General features: G+C 42.4%; 1 protein-coding gene across 3 annotated transcripts in view; it reads right to left on the bottom strand.

Moving 5' to 3' along the window:
* The window catches only part of Pigk (phosphatidylinositol glycan anchor biosynthesis class K), a 79354-nt gene extending 69972 nt beyond the window's left edge, over positions 1 to 9382 (bottom strand). For all 3 annotated transcript variants that reach the window (XR_003735596.2, XM_028879171.2, XM_028879172.2), the window contains exons 1-3: positions 9252 to 9382; positions 6877 to 6930; positions 1488 to 1579 (exon numbers count right to left, since the gene is read on the bottom strand). Coding sequence is in view for 2 of the 3 variants with exons in the window: in XM_028879171.2 (XP_028735004.1) it covers positions 1488 to 1579; positions 6877 to 6930; positions 9252 to 9344 (239 nt within the window). In the remaining variant the exon portion in view is untranslated. The remainder of the gene's footprint in view (positions 1 to 1487; positions 1580 to 6876; positions 6931 to 9251) is intronic.
* Positions 9383 to 18878: the final 9496 nt, after the last annotated feature.

Genomic DNA, 18878 nt, shown 5'->3' with positions numbered 1-18878 from the left:
CCTGAGAAGGACCCATTGACAGAAAAAAGAATTACACCTGCATACTTACATAAGCTAACCTTCTTTCCAGACTTAATTTAAAAATAGTAATATCATCTGGTTGCTTTGACTTCTAGATGGGATACAGACAGGTATTGAGTTGTGTTTTTGTGGTTTTCCAGACTAAAATGATATTTACATAGAACACAGCAGCTTTGTCTCCCAAGCCATGTATTGTGTCCCTTATACCTCTACAGTGCTTTATTCTATCTCTCTCTTTTGTCTGAATCCTGCACTGGTCCCATATATTAGCACTATGTCATAAATGAGGAAAACTCTGCTTTGTCTGGTGAAGTTACAAACAAAATTACCCAAAAGCCAGGCTTCAAACTCCTGTCTCACTCAAAGCTCATCACATGCTCCACTCCCTCGAGGGCACTGAATCAATCAGCCTTAAAATGAGACAGCTGTATCTTCTGTGGTCACTCCTTTGGTAGCAGTGAAGCCAAACTAACCATAATAAAGCAAAGCCATGGTCTGGTAGCGGTACCTGCCTCCCTACGAGTAGGAAATGTCCTGCTTTAGGGGTATCCAGCAAAAGCAGAGCCCATTATTTTACTGAGAAAACACAACGCCACATACTCCTCTCGCCAGTCCTTGCAGCTTGCACACAGAGAGTGGATCTAAGCTCTACTACCAACATGGCATTCCCACGAAACAGCACAAACGGAGAATGCCAAGGTTGGGTCTGGGCGGCAGGCAGGCGGGCGGGCGGGCGGGCAGGCGGCAGCGGCAGCAGCAACAAGAAGTACTCACCGCCATCCCTGCCACCGAGCAGCACAACAGATCCAGTACTAGCAATTTACAGCATGGCATCTGTCACCAAACTAGTTTCATGTCAGGGTTAAATTTTAGTTTCCTTTTCTACTATCTGGTTTTTCTTGTTCCTCATTAGCTAAGGCTATAGCTTTCCCAAGAATCTGGTGAATAAATCAATAAACTTTTGCTGGGTGGAGGCACACACCTTTAATCCCAGCACTCAAGAGGCAGAGGCAGACAGATCTCTGTGAGTTTGAGGCCAGCCTGGTTTACAGGACAAATTCCAGGATAGCCAAGGCTACATAGAGAAACTCTGTCTCAAAAAAACAAAACAAAACAAAAATTAATAAGCTTTCAATCAGTCCTTTTTCTGATTTCAGGTTAAAAATAGTAACCTACCCCCCCAAAAAATAAAATGAACAAAACAAAACAAACAAACAAAAAATACTAAGGAAAGCATTTAACACACAACACTAAACAACCACACTTATCAAATCCTATTGCCTTAGTATTTCGTAGCTCTCATGTGCACTTGCCGCCATGGTCCTAAGTTAACATCTACTCTACACTGGACAGTAGGGCCAACAACAACAACAAATGAAATCAGGTTTCTTTACCTCTTTCAAGAGCAACTCACCTGAGAGCTGTGTTCCCTGGGTTTCAAGTTAAAGTTAGTGGCGATGGCTTACCTGTCAGGAATGCCTAGCCTCTTGACGCTTCTATAAACAGAAAGGGTATTTGCAACATGTCGGTAATTAAACCAGAATCGGGATGTGCACACCTAGAATTAAAACAAAAACACGATTACATGATTGTATGAGTCAAACTGTGGATTATAGGATTATTTCCCTTGAAGTCTATATAGAAATGCCTGAAAAAAAGCATTTCAGCCAGGCTTAGAAACATCAAAGAACTGTCAATAAAACCAATGTCCCTAAAGAGAGGCTTTTGTAACTGATATTAAATAAAAAGATCACCCAGCTGAAGAGAAAACAATCTGCACAGAATATAACCAAATACCAAATAAACACAGTTCAACTCCACTTCTGTGCCTCTATAACATCCCTATTTCTAAAAGATTCCATTCTTTAGAATCAGAGAAAATGCCTATAATCTCCTCACAAACTAGCTGCCCTCCAGGATGTACTATCTGTTTCTTACTTTAGTTCTTTCACGCATTGTGGGAAGTGAGACAGACACGAAATAAAACTTACAAAATGGCTTCATAAACACAGGAAAAGAGCTATGTTATAAAGTTACTGAACAAAAAACTACAAACGAGTCAACCAAATTTTTCACTTAAAATAAAGATCACTAGAAATATCAAGGGTACTAAAAAGGGTCTGGAGAGATGACTCAGCTGTTAAGAGCACCTACTGTTCTTGCAGAAGACCCAAGTTCAGTTCCCATGACCCAGGGAAAGTAGTTCACAGTCACCTGTAACTCTTGATTCAGGAGAACCATTGCCCTCTTCCAGCCCCCATGGGTAGTGCACTCATGTACAAAACCATACACACACACACACACACACACACACACACACACACACACACACAAAGAAAAAAATCATTTTTAAGATACTAGGGAAATCTAACTATAGCTCAGAAGCTAAGCTTTGGAAATCTAGTTCCAAGGAGACTACACAGAGAGATTAGGATCAGTTAGTGTATCTCCCATGCACACTCCTGCCTCCTGCCACATGCCTGTGACCACAGTAGAACAAATCTGAAGTAGTGTAGGAGCTCTTGCCTCTACACAGCTGTTGTGGTTTCTTTAATACTTAGAGTGAATTTTCATCCTAGAATGCAACAAAAACAGACTGAAATTTCTGACCATATTAAAATATATATAACTCAGTATGTCTGAAAATGTACATATTTACATTCATTTTAGGTATATATTCATGACTTTTCCAATAGAACATTCCTCAGCAAAAGAAAACAAAATAAGATAGATAAAATCACTAGCAAAAGCCAACTGTTTCCCTAACTTGAGTTTTTAAATTAAAAAAAAAAATGTATACAACAATTTATAAGAAATTAACCACAATGAAGGCCCAGATTTCTACTGCACTTTATGCAGAACTAAAGGCTATTTGTGTCAGCTCTTTATTTAATAAATGTAAGAAACTGCCCTCACCTTCAATAGCAAATTATCAGAGAATAGAAAATTAACAGGGAATATAAAGAACATTATCAGGAAAAAATAGAGACAAGGAAATACCAATTTCATATAAATTATTAAGTATTCACCAAATAGAGTGCATGAGGACATGCTGCTGTGGGATGGTCTGTATGGCAAATGTGTTGCTCTGATTGGTCAATAAATAAAATACTGACTGGCCAGTGGCGAGGCAGGAAGTATAGGCGGGACTAACAGAGAAGAGAAAAGAAAGAACAGGAAGGCAGAAGGAGTCACTGCCAGCCGCCGCCAGGACAAGCAGAATGTGAAGACGCCGGTAAGCCACAAGCCACGTGGCAATGTATAGATTTATGGAAATGGATTAATTTAAGCTATAAAAACAGTTAGCAAGAAGCCTGCCATGGCCATGCAGTTTGTAAGCAATATGAGTCTCTGTGTTTACTTGGTTGGGTCTGAGCAGCTGTGGGACTGGCAGGTGACAGAGATTTGTCCTGACTGTGGGCAAGGCAGGAAAACTCTAGCTACAGCATGCACTAAAGGGGTGTCTGTATAAACCATTTATTATCAAATATCTACCAACTGGAGTGCATGACGACATGCGGCAAAGGGGTGTACATATAAACCGTTTGTTTTTCAAGAGAGGAAGTGGAATACAACGTGACTGCACCTCCTGGGAACTTCTAAAAGGACACAAAGGAACTACACAGGCACTACAGGACAACCGTGCGGGGGGGGGGGGGGGGTTGACTTCAGTTTGGATCCTTCAGCACTGTTTTCCCTCCCTGTGAGGAGGAAATGCCTCATTGTTTATTTGATCAAAAGGGGGCAAAAATGTTTACATCAAACAGATCAGAGCCAAAATAGCATCCTACTTTCCTCCTCTGTCTGTCTCATCCTCTACTCAAGACTAAAAGCAAATTAACTCAAACTTGGCAACAAACATGGACTTGGGAAAATACGAGTAACAGCACTAACATGATACACTTCTTATACTTGGGGTGGGGGGCGGTTCGTGGAGAGGCAGATGTGCAGTAGATAGATGTGGCCTGTAGATGTCACATGCCAGAGTCAAGTTCAGGTGTCACATTCCATCATTCTCCGCCTTACGTTTTGAGATTAGGGCCTCCCGCTGAATCTGGAGTTAGCTAACCTGGCTGGTCAGGGAGTTTCAAGGACATACTGGTCTCCATCCAGCCCGTGCCCTGCCTTGCCCAGTTCTTGTGTAGGTCTGGGAATCTGACCACTTTACCAACTGAGCCATCTTCCTGCCCCCCACCTGGTACTCTAATGGGGCCTGGGCAAATTTTATAATTTTTCATTTAGAAAGTACAATTTATTGAGGTCTCACTAGTGCAGTAGAATTTCTCTGTCACCCTGATCGTCATCTGGAACCCAAGTCACTGAGACTTGAATGTGTGTGTAGCCTAAGCTAAGAGCTCTAAGTCCTAAGGGGAGCCGTGTGCCAGTCGAGGGTCTGTCTGCACACTGGCAGCTACCCAGTCCTCATCCAAGAACTCTGCTCAGGGATCACTACTGGAAGAGCCCTCACTCTCCTGGCCAGTGATCTCTTCATGTCTAGCCGGTGTGTCACAGCCTGGGTCTCTGTAACTGTCGTTTCTGCAGTCACAGAAATCCTCTCTTCTGTCTTCAACATCTTCTTGTTCAGTCCCTCCATAGTCTCCTGAGATGGGAATCATACTCAGGGTTATCCCATGCTATCCTTTTCTACAGGATCAAACTAAAACTGCATTTACACAAACATTCACAAGTGCACTTTATTTCTAGTGACCTGTAGACAACCCCATGCTTTTAGGAAACAGCCCTGAGCAAGCTCCCTGGGAAGCTGTGGGGAAGCCATTAACCTTCTCTTCATGTTCCACTTTGGATGTATTTCTCCAACTCCACTACAGTCCCACTGTATTCCCACAAGTCCCGGTGCCAAGTGCCCATCCTTTTTCAGCATGCGGTGATGGTGGTGACGCAGCCTCTGCTCCGTTCTTGGCCCTTCCTGTCCTTGCTCTCCCTTACCTTTCTCTTAGTTGTGCCTTACTAGCATTTAAAAACGATCCCCAGATTTCATGCATTCAAAATTTAGCCCCCATTTTCACATACTGATGAGATTTGGAGGTGGGACCTCTGGGCAGTAATGAAGACTAGCTAAGGTCATCAGGTCGGGGCCCACGCATTCGTGGCTTCGTAAGAACTAGATCCAGCCTGGCCAACTTCCAGCCTCACCAGGTAATGTCCCTGGCTGGTTAGAGGTGCGGTGAGAAGGCCCCGGCAGATGCAGAGGCTGGCACCAGGTGCGTGGACTTTCCAGCCTCCAGCGATCAGAGCTAAACAAACCTGTGTTTCTTCTATGCACTTAGCCTCAGATTTTCTTCACAGCAACAGAAATTCTAGAGTCAACAGCCTCTGCTTTTTGCCAAAGCACTTGGTCTTTTTCCTAATCTTCTGCCGTTAAATGAAACTCTGGTAGTAAAAATTATCAATGCACAGAAAAAGTATGGATTCTATTAAAATTCTAAAAATGTGGATTCTATTTAGGGAATAAAGAGCACAAACTCATAAATCCATATATATTAAAGATATTAATTCGCACTATGCAAGGGATGGAAGGTAATGAAAAACCAGGCCAGGAAGCAAACCTCGTCCAGAAATAAACTATGCAAATTCATACATTAATTTCTAGCCCAGCAATCAAAAAAGCTAATGAAATACAAGTTGAGTTCAGAAAGAGAAGCCCAGCCTTCCTGGAAAGCAACTACATCACAACTTCAAACTCTGAAGTTGAGAGATTTATCCTCCTGAGCAAAACCCAGTCAAGCTCACAAACATGCATGTTTCAGAACACTCAAGCAGATGTGGTGGTGAACACTTATAATCCCAGCTTTGGAAAAGCTGGGGCAGGACTGATATACATTTGGGGCCATCCTGGGCTACAGAGTGAGATCTTCAATCTCAAAAACAAACATCCAACATAACTCTTAACAAAATAATAAAAACTTAGTATCTCACATCCACAAACTAAAGGATATATTGAAACACAGGAAACCTTACAGCATTTAGAAAAGATAAAAACCTATAACCACCACCAAGGAAAGAGCCTATGTCAAGGCAATGTAGAAAAACAAACTAAGGATAGCCCCAGCTACAGAAACAATAATAGATAAATACAGAAAAATATATCTCTATGCTGTATATTTCTCTTTTCTCCATGAAGAGAGAGGGGTACCACTAAATAGGGATTCTGGAATATGGGGCACGAAAACATTCCTCCCTGTCAGCCGAGGTAAAATTCACACGTGTATTTAGTCTGTCTCCTTTTCTTCTTCTACATCTTTCTGTATGATTTGAATTTTCTAGTTATCATTTTTGCACACATAAAATCAAGTATAAATCAGCCTAAGGAGAGTATTAACTAGTACTACAGAGAAATTTAATTATTCATTTCAAGTATTAAAATAATTCTATGTTTTGTAAGTGTTTCTTTCAACAACAGCACCTCAAATGCAGTCTTTACTTACAAATCACCTCTTATAAGAAAAATTAAAAGTAAGAAATATTAGTGACTTGTCAACTTTAAAAAAAAAGTCAAAAAAAGAAAAAGAATTGCTGACTTACATATGGTAGTACACAACTGTAAACCCAGCACTCAGGAAGCCAGGCACAGGCACCAGTTCAAAGCCAGCCTGAGGTACATAGTGAGTTTGAAGCCAGCCTGGGCTATGTAAGACCCCATCTCAAAGAGAGACAAGGTGGGGTGGGAGAGAACAGAGAATGGGAAGGGGAGGAAGAGGGAGACGGGGGAGGATTTTCTTTTTCTATCAAAATTTTTATTTTAAAAGATAAAATTTTCAAAAATTTAATTCACAAAGGTTTTGAGATACATATCTAATATGAGCAGCAAGATATATCTTTAAAGAGCATACTTACCAAAACAGCCCAGTTGTTTGTATGGCCACTTCTAAAGAACTGTTCTGCTTGATCCTACAAGCCAGATAAAGGCAAAATGATTCACACATACACACATTTTAAAAAACATGCAATTTCCCAGAATAAAGAGTGATAAACGATATCTAGGATTCATGGGCATTTTTATTATAATCTTTAGATTTATGTGTATGTGTGCTTTGCCTGTATGTATGTGCACTAAGTGCATGCCTAGTGTCCACAAAGGTCAGGAGATGGCATCGGGACTGATGTAATAGTTGGCTTTGAACCTCCACACAGGAACTGGGAACCGAACCTGGGTCCTCTGGGTCCTCTGGAAAAGCTTCCAGTGCTTTTAACCACTGAGCCATCTCTCCAACACTCGTGGACTTTAACTGTAATAGCAGTCACGATCAGTTTATGAAGACATTGTATTTGACCTTACAAACAAAATGACCAAACATAAACTAGGAACTACTTTAAGATGGCTCAGCAGGCAAAGGCGCTTGCAGCCAAGTCTGAGGACCCACATTCAATCCCGGACTCACGTGGCAGAGAACTGACTCCCCCATAGCACAGACACACCCACACAGATAAACAAACACAAACTAATTAACTAGTGTTAATTAATTAATGCCAATTCATGGAGTTTCTAAAAGACACTGTTTCAGCACAAAAAGCCCTAGTTTAAGATGCTGAGAAAAAAGCCCTAACCTAGAAATCTGGAGATCAAAGCTGCAGTCTTGCTTGAGACACTAATTAAACAAAGAAGTCACATTTGACTCTTTCTGTATGGGCTTTGTCTGTTTAAAACATTTAACCAAGTTATCATTTAAACCACAGCCTCACACCACCACTTTCTTTACCATGACTTACTTGTACCATTGTGCTTCTCATACATTACAATCCCCTCTTCCAGCAGAATTTAAGTTCCAATGGGAGAGGGCCTGTCATCAAGTAGATGCACAATTGTAATCCAAATTAGGAATATAGTGGATTTTGATTAAATATTTTTGAATAAATGAATATATGATTCACATGACTTTATGCCAGTGACGAAAGCTAGAGTATCTCACAGGAAACTGAAGCCTCATGATGAGTTCATAATAAAAAAGAATCATATGCAAAACCTGTAACTAAATCATTAAATTTCAAAATTCAGGTTATATTCTGATAATCCCTCTATTAAAATAGTCTCTCTGTGCAATGAAAATATAAGGTGAAATGGTAATGCCAAGAACCTCTCAACATTTAGTTCCACTTTGAGGATAACAGTATCCTGAGGATAGCTTTGATCCTAAGTATGAGACACCACATCATCTCCCTACTTCCTCAACCAAAACAGAATCAGCACCCTTGAGCTTCTGCCATTCTCCTTAACCCTGGCCAGGTCACCCGAAGAACACTACCTCTGATTCTCTAAGGTCTCTGCAATATGACCACTCTTTAATACTGGTCACCACATTAAATACCAGTAGTCAGAAGAAAAAAATGTGCTAAAACACCGATAAACACCGCTGAGTTTTTCTTTCAAGTTTTCAGTTACTGTAGCAATTCTTGCAGGAGATGTCTAGTGCAGGGTCATTTGTTTTAAACAGATTACTGCCCAGCTGAATAGTCATACATTAGCAAAGAGCCCACCACACAATCTACAAAGCCACCAAATGTGGTTTAATTGTAACAAGAGGATATGACTTTGTCAGGGAATATCTGCCTACCTAAGTGACATTTTGGGTGAATACCCAAAGGATAAAAAAAGATGAAAGACAAATACAAAGAAAATCTGAGCCAATAGAGGAAGGGGTCCCAATGGTTTGAGAAACTGAAGTTTAATACATCTTGACATTTAAAGAGGGGAGCAAGAGATTTCAAGAAGGGGGACCCTGTGGGTCGTGACAATGTTAAGGTACATCCGAGAGGCACGATCAGGTTAGCATTTTAAAAGTTATTCCTACCACAGCTTAGAGAACAAAGTAAGAACCGGGATAACTCCGGGCCCAGTTAGGGAACAGCTGCAATCTAGGTGAGAGAGAAAACCCTGGCGTGGCGTTCCTTTTTCAAATGCCGACTCCCGGGCTCCCGGGCCAGCAGGACAGGCGGTTCTGAAAAGAATGCTGGAACTCCAAATCACTTCGTGGGAGGGTCGCCGGTCAGCATCAGAAAGGAGTCGGGCGCCCGTGGCCTCGGGGAGGGAGGGCGACACCGCCCGGTGACCGAGGCGGTCCGGAGGCGGCAGCCGGAGCGGGGGCGCGGGTCCTCCCGTCAGGGGCCCGGCCCGCCCCCACCGCAGTCCACACGCGGGACCGGGGTCGTCCGAGCGCTCACAGCCACCACACACCGTCCTCCCGGGGCTCACTCCTCACCGGCCCGATGCCTACCTCGACGTGACCAGCGGCGGAGCTGCCGAGGGACAAGAGCGCCAAGGCGGCCAGGGTAGCCACCGGCAGGCCCAGGAGACAGGGGGCCGCCATGTTTGCCGGCTTCTCACGCCCCGTCCTTGCGGAGGGGCGGGGCGAGTGCCGTAAAGCAGCGCGCTGCCGTGCGTGCGTGCGTGCGTGGGTGGGTTGGTTTTGTCGTTTTTTGTTTTGTTTTGTTTTTGTAGCAGTTTTATTTTGTTTTGGTTTTGGTTTTTGGTTTGTTTGTTTTGTTTTTGATTTTTTTTTTGCGAGGAAACAAGCACCTTCCTCCCTTTTGGTTCCAGAAACGCTGGGACAATATAACTGATGAGTGTTTACTTAGATGTGTTTCTAGGTTTGTTTATAAAGTAAGACACAATATTTGAGGAGAAAGTTTTTTAAAGTTAAGACGAGAAACTGTGAATCCACAAAATTTGCTATTTCCATTTTGTATGGTGTTGTCAATTCTTTATATATGAAACAAGCTTTTTATCGAAGGATGATAGAGTGATCTCTGGGATTTGACGACTGCGCAACCTAGCAGGGAAAAAACAACAACAAACTGTGGTTTCAGTGAGACATGGTTGTAGCAGGAATCTTAAAAGTTCTTATTAATAAAATCAAACCTGAGGCGAGTTATTGGGGTCCATGCTGGTAGATCAGAGAGACAGAACAAGCCACAGCTATCTCACCTCGCTGGATCCTCAGCTGGTCTTGTCTCCTCAGACTGGATGCCTCTGAGTCCTCATCCGGAATGGGTCTCAGCTGAATTACTGCTCAAAAGCCTGAATGCTTAACCAGCCAAAATCTTCTAGTTTCTGGTTCTCACGCCTTATATATCTTTCTTCTTTCTACCACCACTCCCTGGGATTAAAGGCTGGCTTTCTGGGATTAAAGGCGTGTGTCACCATGCTTGGCTATTTCCAATGTGGCCTTGAACTCACAGAGATCCAGAGGGATTTCTATCTCTGGAATGCTAGGATTAAAGGTGTGAGTGCCACCATTTTCTAGCCTTTGTATCTAGTGGCTGTCTGTTCTCTGACCCCAGATAAATTTATTAGAGTACACAATATTTTGGGAAACACAATACCGCCACACATGGTGCTTCAAGAGATCCCAGCAGAAAGAGGTAGATGACATCTAACATCCGCCTCTACCTTCCGTAAGTGGGCCCATGCAATACACACACACCATACAGATGGGGCAAAATACAGTATCTCTGGTCATTCTGTTCTCTATAAAAATACATATCTTACGGTTAGTACTGTGCTATTTTAATTATTCTTGCTTTGAATATTATCTTGTCTGACCGCCTGCAGAGGTCAGAAGTGGACATCAGATCTCTGGAACTAGAGTTACAGATGGTACAGTTTTAGTACCGCGTGGGTACTAGAAACTAAATCCCCCGTCCTTTGCAAAAGCAGCCAGCACTCTTAACCACTGAGCCATCTCTTCACTCCTCACAGAAACTTTTGTAACCAATGCTTTTCCCATCGAATTTTGTAACTTTTCCAGGCTATCAGAGAAGAAATGCTAACTGTAGTTTTACTGTTGTCATTTTAAAAAAATCTATTAATTACGTGGAGAAAAAAAATGACATCTTTTAAAATATATTTTCCATATGAAACTGTGTCTTATTTATTTGTATTTTCTAATCAGTGATTAAAAATTTAATAGTCACAAAACTATCAGAAAAAAATTAAGCTATAATTAGGTGTTTTCAACATCTATTAAAATCCTTATTAGATCTGTTTTCATTATGTAAGAAATACATATGCACATCTATAATAGTCATTATGCATTCAGATGTACAGGTTCTCTTTTGTGTCCCACTAGTCTTAACATTATTTTTTTAACTTTAATTTATTTATTATGTATACAGTGTTCTGCCTGCATGTGTGCCAGCATGCCAGAAGAGGGCACCAGATCTCACTACAGATAGTTGTGGTTGCTGGGAATTGAACTCAGGACCTCTGGAAGAGCAGCCAGTACTCTTAACCTCTGAGCCATCTATCCAGCCCCTCTTTCATTTTTATTTTAATAATAAAGATTGCCTAATTATCTTGACAATAAAAGTTATTAAAACTTTCACTTGTTTACATTTTTTTATTAAGAAAATTTTTCCATTCATTTTACACACCATTCAAAGATCCTCCTCTTCCCTCCTCCCGTCCCCCGAGTCCCCACTCCCCTCGTAAGAAGGCAAGCTCCCCCCCCACCTCAAAGCTGCACAAGGTGTCCCATAGGTAGTGGGCTCCAAAAAGTCCCTTCAAGCAGATCAGGCTACACAACTGCCTCTCCATGCAGAGGGCCTTGTCCAGTCCCATGCAAACTCCACAGCCATTGATCCAACTTTCATGAGTTCCCACTAGTTTGGTTTGGTCATCTCTGCAGGTTTCCCCATCATGATTGCGATGTACTTGCTCATAGAATCCCTCTTCTCTCTCTTTGACCGGACTCCTGGAGCTCTGCCTGGTGTTTGGCTGTGGATCTCTGCATCTGCTTCCATCAGTCACTGGAGAAAAGCTCTGTGATGACAGGGTATTCACCAATCTGATCACTGGGGCAAGCCAGTTCAGTTCAGGCACCCTCTCCACTATCTCTAGTAATCCATGTTGGGGTCATTCCTGGGGATTCCTAGGATCTTCCCTAGCACATGGTTTCTCTCTATCCCCATGATGTCTCCCTCTATCATGGTATCTCTCTCATTGCCTTTCCACTCCATCCCTGTTCAAGGTCAACCATCCTGTTCCCTTATGTTTTCATCCTCCATCCCCTACTCTCCATTGCCCACCATTCATCCCAAATTTACTCATGGAAATCTGATCTATTTCGCCTTCCCAGCACGGTCCATGTGTCCCTCTTTGGGTTTTCTTTGTTAGCTAGCTTCTCTGAAGTTGTAGGTTGTAATCTGGTTATCCTTTGCTTTACATCTAGTATCCATTTATGAGTGAGTACATACCATATTTGTCCTTCTGAGTCTGCGTTACTTCAGTCAAGATATTTTCTAGTTCCATCCATTTGCAAATTTCATGATATCATTGTTTTTTGTTTTTTGGTTTTTGTTTTTTTTTTTTTTTTTTTTTTTTTTTTTTTTTTTTTTTTTTTTTTTTTTTTTGCTGAGCAATACTCCATTGTGTATATGCACCACATTTTCTTAATACATTCTTCAGTTGAGGGTCATCTAGGTTGTTTCCAGTTTTGGGCTATTACAAATAATGCTGCTATGAACATTGTTGAGCATGTGTCCTTGTGGTATGATTGAGCATTCCTTGGGTATATGCCCAAGATTGGTATAGCTGGATCTTGGGGAAGATTGATTCCCAATTTTCTGAGAAACTACCATACTGATTTCCAAAGTGGTTGTACAAGTTTGCACTCCCACCATCAGTGGCGGAGTGTTCCCCTCCTCCACATCCTCTCCAACATAAACTGTCTTCAGTGTTTTTTATTTTAGCCATTCTGACAGGTGTAAGATGGTATCTCAGTGTTGTTTTGATTTGCATTTCCCTGATGACTAAGGATGTTGAGCAATTCCTTAAATGTCTTGGCCATTTGAGATTGTTCCTTTCAGAATTCTCTGTTTAGCTCTGTAGCCCATTTTTTAACTGGATTATTTGGCATTTTGATGTCTAGTTTCTTGAGTTCTTTATATATTCTGGAGATCAGACCTCTGTCAGATGTGGGGTTGGTGAAGATCTTTTCCCATTCAGTAGGCTGTCGTTTTGTCTTATTTACTGTGTCCTTTGCCTTACAGAAGCTTCTCAGTTTCAGGAGGTCCCATTTATTAATTGTTGCTCTCAGTGTCTGTGCTACTGGTGTTATATTTAGGAAGTAGTCTCCTGTCACTTGTTTTTACTTTTTTAGTCTTAATAAAAATCCATGAATTGCCTTTTGACTCTACAGTATGTTTTCTTCCATTTCTTTTTCATGTTTTATGTTTTGATTAATTAGTAATATTAGTAGGAAGCAGCAGTTACTAGTTTGTTTTTGTTTGAAAATTAGTGGGTTTATCACCACACTGTTTTTATTTTTAATTTTTTTCATTTTACATATCAACCACAGATCCCCATCTCATTCCTCCTCCCACTCCCCCCACTCCTGCCTAACCCTCCCTCCGACTCACCCCCCATCCCCTCTTCCAAAAGGGTAAGTTCTCCCTTGGGGGGACAGCAAAGCCTGGTACATTCAGTTGAGGCAAGACCAAGCCCCTCTCCCCTGCCTCAAAGGTGAGCAAGGTATCCGACCATAGGTAAGGAGATCCAGAAAGCTGGCTCATGCACCAGGATAGATGCTGATCACACTGCCAGGGGCATCTCAAACAGACCAGATACAGAAGAAGAAGGAGAAGAGAAGAGAAGGAGAAGGAGAAGGAGAAGGAGAAGGAGAAGGAGAAGGAGAAGGAGAAGGAGAAGAGAAGAAGAAGAAGAAGAAGAAGAAGAAGAAGAAGAAGAAGAAGAAGAAGAAGAAGAAGAAGAAGAAGGTCTCCATTTTTTTTTTCATCAAACCTCTGCTTTCCAAGTACAGGCTATATCTCTCTTACTTAGGCATCAAGACTGTGGTAGTTTGAACATAGTTGGCTCCCCATAAGCTCATAGGCAGTGGCGCTATTAGGAGGTGTAGCTTGGCTGGAGTAGGCTTTAGTTCCCACTGCAGTGGCCAGCCTGCCTCCACACTGAAGTGGTTACACCATCACCTGTCCCCAGGTGCCTTCCCACCTTCAGCTATGTGACATGCACACCCCTTAAAAGTGTGTGTATGACACAGTCCTCTCTTCCTTCTCTTGCCTTTCTGCTCTTGCCTGTTTTATCTGTCAATCCGTCTGTCCGTCTACCTCTCTCATGTACCTACTCCTAGATGGCCTTTCACTCTTTCACTCCCCCTCCCCACCCTGCCCTGCTCCCCCAATAAATCTCTTGCACTAAGTCTGTTTCATGCAGCATGTTCTCTTAGGGGCATACCTTGGCAGGACCCCCAGGAGGTACCCCTCTTGCTGTGTTTTTATCCTTTCAGTAAGTATGGCCTTGGAGGAAGTGTGTCACTGTGAGGGTGGGCATATATGCTCAAGCCACACCCAGTGTCTGAGATCACTTCCTGTTGCCTGTGGATCAAAGATGTAGAACTCTTAGCTTCCTCTCTAGCACCATGTCTGCCTGCATGCTGCCATGTTCCACCATGATGATAATGGACTGAACCTCTAAACTGTAAGCCACCCAGTTAAATGTTTTCCTTTCTAAGAGTGGTCATGGTGTCTCTTAACAGCAATAGAAACCCTAACTAAGAAGTTGGTACCAGGGACTGGGGTATTGTTGTGATAGGCCAGACCATGTTTTTCTTTGAAGGAATATAGACCTTGGGACTGTGGATTAGAAAAGCAGTTGAATGGTTTAAGTGCTGCTTAATGGGCCATACTAGTAGGAGCCTGGAAGACAGTGGTGCGGAGTGTGATCTGCTAAACTATAGGTCCTGGCTCAAGAGGTTTTGGAGAAGAATTTGCCTAGAGACTGTTCTTGTGATATTTTGGTGAGGAATGTGGCTTCTTTTTGCTCTTGTCCCAAGAGCCTGCCTGAGGCTAAAGTGAAGAGATTTGGATAAATTACATTGACAGAGGAAGTCTCAAAACAGCCTAGTATTAACTCAGTCATACGGTTGTTAGTGTCCACTCTTATATGCAGATTTATAGTGAAAAAGAGCAAGCTGAGCAAGAAAAAATTAAAAAATGTGAAATTTGAGAAGAGAAGCACCAGGAAGGGGGATGGAGATAAGTCCTGTGTTCAAAGAGATTAAAAAAAAAAAAAAAGATTAAGAAATGGAATAAAGGGAGTGGCAGGGCAAGATCCTGCCTAGCTAAATTTCCAACTTGTGGAAAGGAAAGAAAGAAAAACTCAGAGCTGGGTGTGGTGGTGCACACATTTAATCCCAGCCCTCAAAAGGCAGAGGTTGATGGGTCTCTGAGTTGGAGGCCATCCAGGTCTATAGATCCAGTTTCTGGACAGCCAAGCTTAGACAGAGAAAGAAACTATTTAAAAAAAAAAAACAGAAAGTTGGTGAAGATGTAATTGAATGAGGGAACCATGTTCCAGCCCCAATAAGCAGCAGAACTTGGCAGCTTGGACCAGGTGGTTCTGGAGTTAAGGATAGAAGAAAGAGGCTATGGAATTCGCCTCCACAACTAAGGAAAGGCACTGTGACCAGGCATGTGGCAGGGATGTCCCTGAATGGAGACTCAGAGAGGCCATTGTGTGAAGCTGAGAATTTGAAGCCTGAATTGCCTTGGAGAACCCAAGATGTTGGAGATGCCAGAGCCATGGGACACCTGCCAAGGAGAGCTGTGAACAGGGAGTGGAACCAGCCCCAGAGAGAGAAGTGTGTTGTAGTCAACAAGGCTGAAAGGAGTTGGAGATCTGAAGAATGTTTTGACATGGAGATGCAGAGTTTGAAGTTTTCCAGCTGGTTTTCAATCTTGCTTTGGTCCAGTATTTCCTGACTATGCTCCCTTTCCTAAGTTTTGGAATAGTAACATATATCCTGTGTCATTATATGTTGGAAGTATGTGATCTGTTGTTGCTGGATCCTAACAGCTCCCTCAGTGGAGAAAGTGAGAAGGTGTAGCGTCAATGGCACAGACACCAGAAATCAGGTGAAGGCAAACAGCAGACTTGTTTATTCAATAATGGGGAAGGCCTTATATACCCTCCTCCCAGCACCTAGGCTGTGTCCCAATCTGGTAACATTGTGTGTTGTCCCTCATTGGCTGGACGTGGTCAGAAACCCTGACAGCAATTTGGTGACATTGCATGGTTGCCCCTCATGAGCTAGGGACAATCAGGAACTCTGACAGCACCTGTTGCTAGGCCCTCAGGCAGACTCCAGGTTGGTTCATAAGGAAATACATTATATGCATGCCTTGACAACTGGCTTGAGCCAATTTCCTCAACCATATGGGCCTGACCTACCACAATCTTTTTTTTTAACTTTGATTTTACAGGTGATTGCAGTTAAGAGATCACATGAATCTCAGAAGAGATTTTAACTTTGGATTTAAAACATTAATGAGACTATGATAAACTATGGGAACTTTGGAAGTTGAACTAAATGAATTTTGAACTGTGATATTGTTACAAGCTTATGGGAGCCAGGGAATTAAATATAGTAGTTTGAATGTAATTGGTGCTATAAGCTCATAGGGAATGGTGCTATTAGGAAGTATGGCGTTGTTGGAGTAGTGATAGACTTGTTGGAGGAAGTCTGTCAGTATGGGGTGGGACCTTAGCTTTGAGGTCTCATATATGCTACACCCAGTATCTCAGACAACTTCCTGTGGGTCAAAATGTAGAACTCTCAGCTTCTTCTTCAGCACCATGTCTGCCTGTGTGCTGCCATGCTACCTGCTATGATAACAATGAACTAAACCTCTGGACTGTGAGCCACCCAATTACATGTTTTTCTTTATAAGAGTTGCCATAGTCATGGTGTCTCTTTACAGCCATAGAATTCCTGACTAAGACAAAAACTATGACGGTGGGGTTAAGGAGATGACTCGGTTGGCAAGAGCACTTGCTGTGTAAGCACAAGGACTTAAGTTGAGACCCTAGCACCCAGGTAAAAAGCTGGGCAAGGCGTCATGTACCTGTAACCCCAGCATTGGGTAAGAAGTGGGGAGTGAAAAGGATCTCAGGGACTCATTGGCCACTGGCCTAGCCCAAACAGTGAGTTCCAAATTCAGTGGGAGACCCTGTCCCAGGGGGATGAGGTGGAAAGTGGTAGAAGACCTGTAATGTCCTCCTCTAGCCTCCACAGTGTGCACACACCTGTACATGCACATACAAATACACATGTATGCACATACTTACACCAGGTAGGTAGGTAGATAATGGACATGGCTGTAATATTCTTTCTATCAAAATATATTTACTGGGCATCAGCTATGTACCATACATTGTGCCTGACATGGGCAACACAAAAAAGAACATAAACTGAGCAGGTTCCTGACCTCACAACCTAGTGGAGCTAGACACTGATGACAGAAGCATTTAACTGAGTATAAAAGACTGGTGGGCATTTCTAGAGGAAGATCTAACCACTTAAGAAAAGCCAGAGTATGTTTCCCAGTGGAAAAGAATCAAGCTGAGATTAATGTGGTAATGTAGCAAATATGTGAACAGAAAGTGTCAGAACAAGTACAACAACCAGTGTGCACACTCCACAGTAGAAAGGAGTTTAGCTTAGCAGAGGACTACTAGAGTGGCATCAGACTTCAAGTCCAGAGAACGAAACACAGGCTGTTACTAAGGAGGCCGTGTCACCTGTCCTCAGGGCTTTGAGGGTCCAAGGATGAGTTTTGATGTATATCCTGTGAGCCCGGAAACCTTCAGAATGGGGGTGATCATACCAGTTCCAAAAAGAAGAATGGTTACCAGTAGAGCATTTGGAATACCATTGCTACAGTCCAGACAACTGTAGCTTCGACAAGAGCGTTAAAGGTAGAGGTGATGGAAGATGGTGAGAATTAAGAAGGGCTTTAAAGTAAATTGCAACCAAAAGAACATAGTGATGGGTTATATTTTGGAGCAAGAGAGAGGCCAATTTTAGAAGGGTACACGTGCATACATCCATTTGTAATTGTGCAAGTGTATGTCTGTGGGTGCACAGCAAGAGATACATGTGCACATGTATGTACATGTGTAACAGAGGCCAGACAAAATCCACAGGTGTCATTCCTCGGGAGCCACCTTATTTTGTGAGACAGGGTCTCTCATTGGTTTGGAGCTGGACAATTTAGATAGACTGACTGGTCAGTCAGCCACAGCAATCGGCCCGCCCCTGCCTCTCAGCATTTGGGATTGCAACCATACCAGCACACCTGGCTTTTTATGTAGGTTCTGGGGACTAAACTCAGGTCAAGAGAAGACTCAATATCTTTTGGCTATCTGGCCTGTCCAAATGAATGCATCATCCTACCATCTTTCAACACTGAGACCACAGGAAGTAGAGTGGGTAAAGTCTGGGTTAAATAGTACCTAAAGCAATTTGGAAGACAAATGCACATACATGCATTAAAAGTACTTTTGTGACTACTAAATAAACATTACACAGTAAATGTATGGAAGGGATAAGTTTAATCAAGACCTGTAATCAGAAGGTTATCTTCTGCCCACCAGTTCCCAAATAATCACTCGGAAACTTACATTAATTATAAATGTTTGGCTAATGGCTCAGGCTTATTACTAACTAGCTCTTACATTTAAATTAACCCACTTCTATTAATCTATTTTTTTGCCACATGGTCCATGACTTACTGGTTCCCTGGCTTACTGTTCTTTGGGCGGCTGGCTGGTATCTCTCAACTACACCCTCCTGCATTGCTGTCTTTAGTTTAAATGTACTGCCTAAACTTATTCTGCCTGGCTATTGGCCAAAATAGCTTCATTTATCAACCAATGAGAGCCACACATATGTACAGCATACAGAAAGACCATCCCACAGGAAGGAGCAATCTCAATTTCTGAAATTTTCCAATGTGCTTTTTACCATGTAGTTTAATTGCCTCAGGCAAATCTATTTGCTATAATAATCAGAATAAAAAGTATTTAACTAAAGGTTGTCATA

This window comes from Peromyscus leucopus, chromosome 6 (assembly GCF_004664715.2).
Source record: "Peromyscus leucopus breed LL Stock chromosome 6, UCI_PerLeu_2.1, whole genome shotgun sequence".
Lineage (NCBI taxonomy): Eukaryota > Metazoa > Chordata > Mammalia > Rodentia > Cricetidae > Peromyscus > Peromyscus leucopus.
Note: the sequence above shows the minus strand (reverse complement) of the source record. Positions and strands in the feature narration are given on the sequence as shown.